Source organism: Lactuca serriola, chromosome 5 (genome assembly GCF_051521515.1).
Source record: "Lactuca serriola cultivar US96UC23 chromosome 5, Lser_US96UC23_V15, whole genome shotgun sequence".
NCBI classification, from domain to species: domain Eukaryota; kingdom Viridiplantae; phylum Streptophyta; class Magnoliopsida; order Asterales; family Asteraceae; genus Lactuca; species Lactuca serriola.
Window position 1 is genome coordinate 191,546,991 of NC_136412.1, and position 9,569 is coordinate 191,556,559.

At 38.7% G+C, this 9,569-nt stretch overlaps 1 protein-coding gene across 1 annotated transcript; it reads left to right on the plus strand.

The window, feature by feature from the left end:
* The first annotated feature begins 5,634 nt into the window (after window positions 1-5,634).
* PRMT3 (protein arginine methyltransferase 3) lies at window positions 5,635-8,495 on the plus strand. Its single transcript, XM_079001442.1, has 8 exons — window positions 5,635-5,840; window positions 6,126-6,444; window positions 6,549-6,935; window positions 7,071-7,168; window positions 7,259-7,337; window positions 7,419-7,640; window positions 7,722-7,889; window positions 7,960-8,495. The coding sequence occupies exons 2-8, from the start codon at window positions 6,136-6,138 to the stop codon at window positions 8,398-8,400; spliced, it is 1,704 nt and encodes a 567-aa protein (XP_078857568.1). The 5' UTR covers window positions 5,635-5,840; window positions 6,126-6,135; the 3' UTR covers window positions 8,401-8,495.
* Window positions 8,496-9,569: the final 1,074 nt, after the last annotated feature.

The window sequence follows — 9,569 nt, forward strand, 5'->3', positions numbered from 1 at the left end:
GAGTATTGGTGGCCCTGTATGAAGAGGGATGTTGCGTGGTTTGTTGAGAGGTGCTTAACCTGCCGTAGGGTTAAGGCCGAGCACCAGAGACCGCATGGTAAGTTGCAGCCGTTGGAGGTTCCCGAATGGAAGTGGGAACAGATTACCATGGATTTTATCACCAAATTGCCAAGGATTGCTAGGGGAGTCGATGCAATTTGGGTGATTGTGGACAGGTTGACAAAGAGTGCCCACCTCCTTGCTATTAGTGAGAGCTCCTCCGCAGAGAAGTTAGCAGAGATGTACGTGAGGGAAGTGGTATCTTGGCATGGGGTGCCGATCTCGATCATCTCAGACCGGGATGTACGTTTCACTTCCAGATTCTGGAAGAAGTTTCATGAGGAGTTGGGTACCAGGCTGCATTTTAGTACCGCATATCACCCCCAGAAAGACGGACAGAGTGAGCGGACGATTCAGACGCTCGAGGACATGCTCCGGGCATGTGTGTTGGATTTCAGGGGGAGTTGGGATATGTATTTGCCCTTGGCAGAGTCTTCCTACAACAACAGCCATCATTCGAACATTGGTATGCCGCCCTTTGAGCTGTTGTATGGGAGGAGGTGTCGGACCCCCATTTGTTGGGGAGAGGTCGGACAGCGTGTGATGGGCAGTACAGAGACCGTGCTTCAGACGACAGAACAGATCCAGCAGGTCAGACAGAGGTTGTTGACCGCCCAGAGTCGTCAGAAGAGTTATGCGGACAGACGCCGGTCCGAGCATGAGTTTCAGGTCGGCGATTTTGTGCTCCTGAAGGTCTCTCCTTGGAAAGGAGTGATTCGATTCAGGAAGAGGGGCAAGTTGGGGCCCCGATATATTGGTCCATTCCGGGTGGTCGCGAGGGTAGGCAGGGTAGCCTATCGTTTGGATTTGCCAGCAGAGTTGGGGCAGATTCACGACACTTTCCACGTGTCGCAATTGCGGAAGTGTATAGCCGATGAGTCGGCAGTGGTTCCATTAGAGGATATTCAGGTGGATGCGAGCCTGAATTATGCTGAGAGACCAGTGGCAATCAGAGATCGGAAAATCAAGCATCTGAGGAACAGAGAGGTACCCTTGGTTTTGGTTCAGTGGCAGCATCGGAAGGGGTCCGAGATGACTTGGGAGCCGGAGCGTGAGATACGTGAGCAGCATCTAGAGTTATTTGCAGAGCGAGACTTCGAGGGCGAAGTCTAGTTCTAGTGGGGAGAATTGTAACAGCCCGGATTCCCAGGTATTTTACATTCTTATATTTTTGGTGAATTGTGAGGAGACTCGGCGAGTTGGAACCCAAACTCGCCGAGTATGATCGCGACTATGGGCATGGGTTCGCATCTGGACTTGGCGAGTCCAAAAGTGGACTCGGCGAGTCCACGCTGTTTAATGAAACCCTAATTCCCCGGGTTTGGAGCCTATTTAAGGGCACTTATAGCCTCCCATTGCGGCTACCAGTCCTTTGAGAGAACCCTAAGAGAGCTAATTCGTTTTGGGAGAGAGGAAGTCACTTTTGGGCCTTTGTATTCCTTGTTTAGCAAGAAGAAGGTGGCAAGAGCAAGGAGGAGGTGAGATTCCAGCAGATCCAGAGTCCAGAGGCTTCATTTTGAGGTAATAGTTCGAACCTCCTCCAGTTTTAGGGTTGATCTTTAGAGTTAGGGTTTTCTAACCCCTTTGGAGAGTGATTATGTGAAGCAAATGGTCCCTCTTCAAGTTTGTGCCTTGGATCTGGACTCAAAGAGGTTTAGAGACCTTAACCCTTGGAGCTTTTTGGGTTATTATAGAGTTATTGGACCTAGGTTGTGACATCCCCAAAATCACGGCCAGAAAAGACCGGTTTGTTTATGCTTTGTTTAAAAATCAGAGTAACATTTTAAATAAAAGTGTTGCGGAATTTGTCCCAAAACAATAATATGATAAAGATTTATCAAAAGCATTTCCATAGAAATGTATTTCATTAAAAGACTCGGGATGTCATGTTCGTACAGATCAAAAGCATAAACAGTACAATACAAGCCTTACTACATTATTTCATATCTACAGGCCTATATCCGTAATCCCTCGTCCAAACATCATATATATGCTCAAGCGCCACTACCTGTAATACATAAAACTGAGTGGGTCAGGCTTGGGAGCCTGGTGAGCACATAGGGTTTTCAACCCACAATAAATAGTTTATTAATTTCATCAATCAACAATAACCCGATTACCCGTTCCCGTTATCCTCACTTTACGTCCCTAAACACCTATCATAAGGGACCTAGCCTAAGGATCATCATCGGGACGGACACTACTACTAAGGGGATTCCTCAGCAATAAATGTCCTAATAGGCAACCATGTGGGGGATGGAGTACATCTGGTGAGCACACAGTTCAAATAAACACCTACAGGTTGCGAGCCTGCTAGTGTTCCACTGGACTGTCTAGAATAGTCCGTGGTCGTCATCTATACTCCGCTAGATGACTGGATCATCAATAACATCTATAACGAGGCCTCTCATTATTTTATTTTGTCACACAGCAACTATTACATCTACCCATGTTTTACCCAACACATTTTGTAGATATAAAATACATATACAGTTTAAATCTTTGAAAACATGTATAAAACGTTCATCCAGCATAGATAGCAAGTATTCAGATAATATGCACAAATAGCACGTAATTTATATTAAATACTTCATATTTATGTGTAAGTTGAAAGTAAATATGCACTCACCTGAAAAGGTGGTGATTCCGAACTCAGACAGCGCTTCGCTTCTTAAAAAGAATTTTCTTCGACGAAACCTAGTATTATTACCACTAGAGTTTAGTTTATTATTCGTCGAGACTAATTAATAGTCTAGCTATTATTATTATTATTATTATATAAGCGTCAAAAAAATACTTATATAACCCATAATAATAGCCCAAGTATTTATTATAAGTTCCTAATAACGTTACTATAATTAAATAAAAGCTATATTAAAAATAGCGTAAGCGTAGCTCACTTACAGCGGGTTTTATAGAAAACCGGGCTTTGCTTGGAGCAGCGTTCCCGAGCCGAAAAGCTCTTCTTCTCGGAGCCTTCGAGCACTCCGGGGCTTCCGCCTCGTGCTAGGGAGGTTCCCTAGGCTTTTCGGGGGATTTCGGGGCTAGAGAGAGGTTCTAGAGAGAGAGAGAGAGTAAAGAGAAGAAAGAATGGGAAAGGTGTGAAGAAAATGAGGGTGGGAGAGGTGGTATTTATAGGGTGAAATGTGGCTGAACTTGGTGCCACATGTCACCATCTGGTGGCAAGCCTTGGGGAGAAAGCAATGGCCAAGATTGTGCCACATCACCCATTTTCGCACAACACACTTCCGACTTCTAAAATCCGTAACTTTCACATACGACCTCCGTTTTTGACGTTCTTTATATCCACGCGTAGGTAATAATAAGATCTACAACTTTCATTTTGACACCGTCAGCCAATTCTCGATCGATCTTAAATTTAACAGTACAAGGAGATTATACTGTTAAACGTCTGCGTAAAATTAATAACTTCTACATACGGACTCTGTTTTTGTCTGTCTTTTTACCGTTGATTTCCTATTAATGAGATCTTCAACTCTCATTTACGTTGCGTAAGCCAAAAACCGCTCGAACTAAAATTCGAGTTTCAGGCCGTGCACTGCTAAGCCGAATCTTAGAAAAATCATAACTTCTTCATACGAAGTCAGATTTGGGCGTTCTTTTTATCGATGTTCTTAGTTTAACATATTCTACGACTTTTGTTTAGATTGATAAGGCTAAAAAGTCTTCTATCGTAAATTCACTATTTACGTCTCCCGGTGTCGTGCCGGTTTTGCCGTAAAACTTCGGCGGGCCATAACTTCTTCGTTATAGCTCGGATTTCGGCATTCTTTATATGTACGGAAACCTTGAGACGTATTCTACAACTTTATGTAGAGATATCAGGATTATCTCACACTTTAATTTTGACGCTCATTTTTATTCTTTATTAATTATACATTTATAATTAAATAATAAACACATAAACACACATAATTCACATAATACTCAAATATTTTATATTTATTACTTCAAAAAGAGTTACAATAGTTGACCTAGACTATTACATTGACAAAAATGCTTAGCCCTGAAAACCCGGGCGTTACATAGGTTGTCATTTTTGGGACCAAATCTCCTTTTGATGCCTTGTGGGGGTTATACAAGCATCAAGTTTCGAACTTTACGTAACATTCATGCTTGGGAAGGCCAGATCTATGGTTTGGGAAAGCAGATCTGACCTCAGAAGGTCAATAGAGTTTGTGCATGGCATGAACTCGCCGAGTTGTTCTTGAGACTCGACGAGTAGGGTTGGGGTTTCACGAAAATTGTTCAGCGAGTAGACTCGGTGGGTTGGGGGATGACCCAGTGAGTCAGGGAGAGTCAATAGGGGGCTGAGTCAAGCCGGAACTCGCCGAGTTGTTCTTGAGACTCGGCGAGTTGAGTCGTGGTGGCCCCGCGATTCATGCCAGGTGGAACTCGTCGAGTTAGGGAAGTACTCGACGTGTCAAGAGAGGATCCTAGGAAATCAGTGAACACGTATAGACTCGCCGAGTCGCTCTAGTGCACTCGCCGAGTCCGGTCAAAGTTGACCGTTGACCGTTGACCGGAGTTGACCAGTGTTGACTTGAAAGGGTTAGTCAACCTTAGTTGTGAAAGTGTTAATTAGATATATATTGTGTTATAGAAGGATTATAGCTCGGGGGATCGAGCGCGAGTGATTTCCAGGATTTTGCGAGTTATCGAGATACGCGAGGTGAGTCTTCTCACTATACTTTACCTTGAGTAGGTAATCAGAGTTATGTGACAGAGTATTTGTATGCTATATGTATGTTATGTGTTGTACTGCATTATTTCTATGTGATTTATGCTGTGCATGTTTATAGAGTTGGAACCGGAAGGTTCACAGAGTTAGAACCAGAGGGTTCACAGAGTAGGGTCCACAGACCCACAGAGTTATAGCCTCAAGTGGCTAATATGTGTTATGTGTGGTGTTTTGGGGAACTCACTAAGCTTTGTGCTTACAGTGTTGGTGTTATTTATTTCAGGTACTAGTGATGACCGTGGGAAGGCGCCGACTTGATCAATACACACACACTGAATTTTTATGTTATGAGATCTTGGGATTTTTATATGGCAAGGATTGAGTTTCAAACATTGATGTTTTTATGAATGTTAAATGAATCGTGTTTTTATAAAATGCGAAAAATTGTTTTAAAAAAGTAATGGCAAATGGGGAATAAACAAAATGTTGGGGCCAAATACAAACTCAAACATAATTATTAGGAACATACTTATTAGGGTTAAATACAAATTGATAAAAAAAAATTGATAAAAAAAGCCATGTTAGCCAACCCAACACGTCATTATAACTTGTTGGTGACCGAATAATAATCCAAAATTTTTTTTTTTTGAAAATATAATGACCTATGAGAAATAAAGAAAAAAATTGAGACTAAAGTCTAAATATATATATATATATATATATATATATATATATATATATATATATATATATATATTAGTTTTTGTGGCATTGGTCCAAAAATTTGAAGTTTTTGTGTAAAATAAAACAAGTATTGCACTCCGGAATATGTTTACGGCTTTTTACAAGGAAAAGAGGGTCTAAACGGGAATTTCTTAAATATTTTGCAGGTTGCTAGGGTTTAAGGGATTGTATGATTGTATCCACATCTGTAGTATCTAGGCGAGGATACCAAAAACCCTAGTCGTCTGGATCCCTTCTCCGGCACTCATTCTACTCTATCTGCCGTTATCCCTCTTGCTTCATATTGACATTACCGGTAACGATTTCTCCCTTTCTTTTCTTTCTGATTTCATAAGTTAACATGTGTCCAAGTGGTTGTAATTTAGTCGATTTGTCTTCAAGTTTCTTCTTTTTAGACTCTTTGTCATCTAGTTGAATTCAATTTGTGGTTGTTTGTTTGATCAGTCCTAATGATAAAAAAATTATATGTAAATTTACCTTGAACTTCTCCACGGTAATCAGCGTTCTTCCAGTTCCTCAGTTTAAGCTATTTGATGGCAAAGTTCTAACATTTTAAATCTTAATTTCATTTGGTTTTAAGATTTAAGATAATGGTGGCTCCGCTCTACAACACTGTCGACTCACCCATGGGAGACAATGAAGAACAGTTGCCCGGTATAAAAGACATGGATGTGGATGATAAAAAACAGATTTGGGAAGATTGGAATGCTGATGAAGAATACGATGAAGATGACGACGTTGAACTGCTCTGTTTATTTTGTGATTCTAAATACATTTCAAGTGATTCACTCTTCGAACATTGCTTTTCAAGCCACAGTTTTGATTTTGGAAGCATCAGAACTACAATGAACCTGGATTTCTATGGTTGTTTCAAGCTCCTCAACTATATAAGATCACAGGTAAGAACTGTTAGACAACGCTCAAAACAAACGCTTTATCAGAAAGTAATATATTGTAAAATTTTTTGCATTTAACTGTTTGTTTTGATTATTATTTTTAATAGGTGGGACAAAATCGATGTTGGAGTTGTGGAACTACATGTCAGTCTAGGTCAGAACTACAAGATCATTTACATGAACCTTCTTTAGGAAGCAGTAATCTTCCATGGGACAATGACATGTACCTGAAACCATATATGGAAGAAGATCATTTGTTATATGATTTTGATAAAGATGAAGAAGTTGATGATGATTCTATGATATCATCTAAAGAAGACATGCTGGAAAATTTAAAGATAAGCATTGAAGAAAACGGGGCGAGTTCATCAGAAGTAAAATCTAATGATAAAAAGTCAAACAATGCCATTGACCATGAAATAGTAATCGTGAATAAAAACTATTTTGGCTCATATGGTTCATTTGGTATCCACAGAGAGATGATAAGTGACAAGGTATCATTACTTCTATGACTTATCTTATACCATGTCAATGGGACTAAATTGTAGTTTTGTCCTTGTCTGTGCAAATGACGTAATCGCCCTCCTCATTTTTATCACTAAAAATAGCTAATATGTTATGTTATATAGGTAAGGACGGATGCTTACAGACAAGCTATAGTAGACAACCCTTCTCTTATAAAGGGTGCGGTTGTTTTGGATGTTGGTTGTGGTACAGGGATATTAAGGTAATATTCCTTTTGTTTTGTGTATGGATATACGAGGGCAAATTTGTCAAAAAGTTATCTTATTTTATTTCTAATCGTTATCTTTTATAGTCTGTTTGCAGCCCAAGCAGGGGCCTCGATAGTAAATGCAGTTGAAGCAAGTGATAAGATGGCTTCCGTAGCCTCTCAGGTAATCCATTCAAAAGACATAAATACCCTTCTCCTTCTCATCCTCCCTATTTAACGAAGTTTTATTACTGGAAACATGCAGATTGCAAAAGACAATAACAGAAATGGAGTAGTTAAAGTTGTGAATGGAATGGTTGAAGATCTTATTGAATCAAAACAAATTGAGCCCAAAAGTGTTGATGTTTTAGTGAGTGAGTGGATGGGTTATTGCTTACTCTATGAGTCAATGTTGAACTCAGTTCTTATTGCAAGAGATCATTGGCTTAAGCCTGGAGGTGCTATGCTCCCAGATACTGCCACCATGGTTTGTATCTAAAAATCCAATTATAGCATTCTACTTTCAATTTAAAAAAAAATATTAACTGTTTATTTATTTATATTTTAGTTTGTTGCTGGATTTGGAAAAGGGGCTACAAGTATGCCATTTTGGGAAAATGTTTATGGATTCGACATGTCATCAATTGGTAAAGAACTGGTGGAAGATGCTGCTCATATTCCCATTGTTGATGTTGTGGATGGAAATAATTTAGTCACTAATACCGCTCTCCTTAAGGTTGGTTTACACCTTTACTTTGTTAAAAGACCAAAATACCCTCGTTAACTTTTTTATTTGTTTTGGTTAGACGTTTGATTTAGTGACAATGAAACACGATGAAGTCGATTTCACAGCCTCGGTCCAATTACAACAAAAGGGACAATCCACCGTAAGCAAATGTTATGGAATTGTACTTTGGTTCGATACTTCCTTCACAAACCGATTTTGCAAAGAAGCCCCTACAGTTTTGTCAACGTCACCATACACCCCCTCAACTCATTGGTCTCAAACTTTGCTCACTTTTTGCAAACCAATTTCACTATCATCGTCATCATCATTGGTGGATATGGCCCACAATAGTTCTTTGCCAGCTGGCACAGATGCCAACCCAGCAGTTAATATAAATTCACGCATCAGTATTGTACGTGGTCTTGAACATCGAAGCATTGATATTTCAATGGAGGTGACTGCTGTTGGGTTTGATGGGCGAAAACGGAAATTGCCTGTGCAAATGTTTAATATGCGTTAGATTTTGATATGGTTAATGTTTCTTTGTATCGTGTAACCTTGTGACAATTTTTGTTTTATTATTTATTTTAAATGATGATTTTCATAGTTATGGAAGTGTTATTGGCATATGTGTTGACTAGTTATTAGCTACTGCATGTGCCTATTCTTTATTACTCGGTTGAAAACAAACTAAGTTTTGTTTAAGTAATGAATATTAGCATCTTACGTAGATTTTTTTTTTTATAAATAAAGTTTGGAGCAAATTCAAAAAAAATTTAAAATGTTGAAAAGATGAAAAGTAGAAAACTAGATTGGTTACTATGGATTTTTTTGTAAACATGGACTATGTATTTTTTTTCCTCACATATGGACAAATTATGTCTATTTTATAGGTACAGAAGAAAAAAAAATTGTTGATGATGTTTTGTTAGGAATAGTAGCTATAAATGTCCATTTTGACTATCAAACAACTCCCATAAAAAATAGAAAATGTTGGTGCTTGTTTCCATCATACTACCATCAAACCATATCAAATGGGAAACAATTCATCATAATTTCAATTTCAAAAAAAAAAATCTAAAAAGATAAGAACAAAAATATTGGGTTTTGATACAAACCATCAAATCAATAAGCAATGAATACGTAAAAAATATTGGGTTTTGATACAAAATATAAGTTTGTTTTTCATAAAAACCGACAAAGGAAGACTTTAAAAATAACAAGTTTATTTTTAGTTCATAATAAAACCAAACCATCATGGATCTATTTATAGAGGTTAGAATGAAATAAAAGCACAACCAAAGAGTGTTGATGAAGATGGAAAGATCAAATAACAAGATCTTCTCTATAAGTATCCACCATCAAGATTAAGGCATTTGGAATGCTAGTTTCTTCTTGTATAAAGTACTTCTTAAGCCTTTAAGTACTTAACTCAAATAAGCATAATAAGAGAATCACTTTAAGTCACTAAAGACTTGAATGATCTTCAAAAGAAAGCAAGAGAAGTAGCTCCATGCTACTTACGGTTTTGGTGAAGAATAAGATGAAGAAGAGAGTGTTTCACTTAACAAAAATGCAAGCCTCATACATCTCTTATATAGTCCTGCAAGGTAAGGCCTAACCATAGCCAATACTCTAAAGTAATGGCTAGCATTTAGGAGCATGTGAGACAAAATATGGAGGTTGACA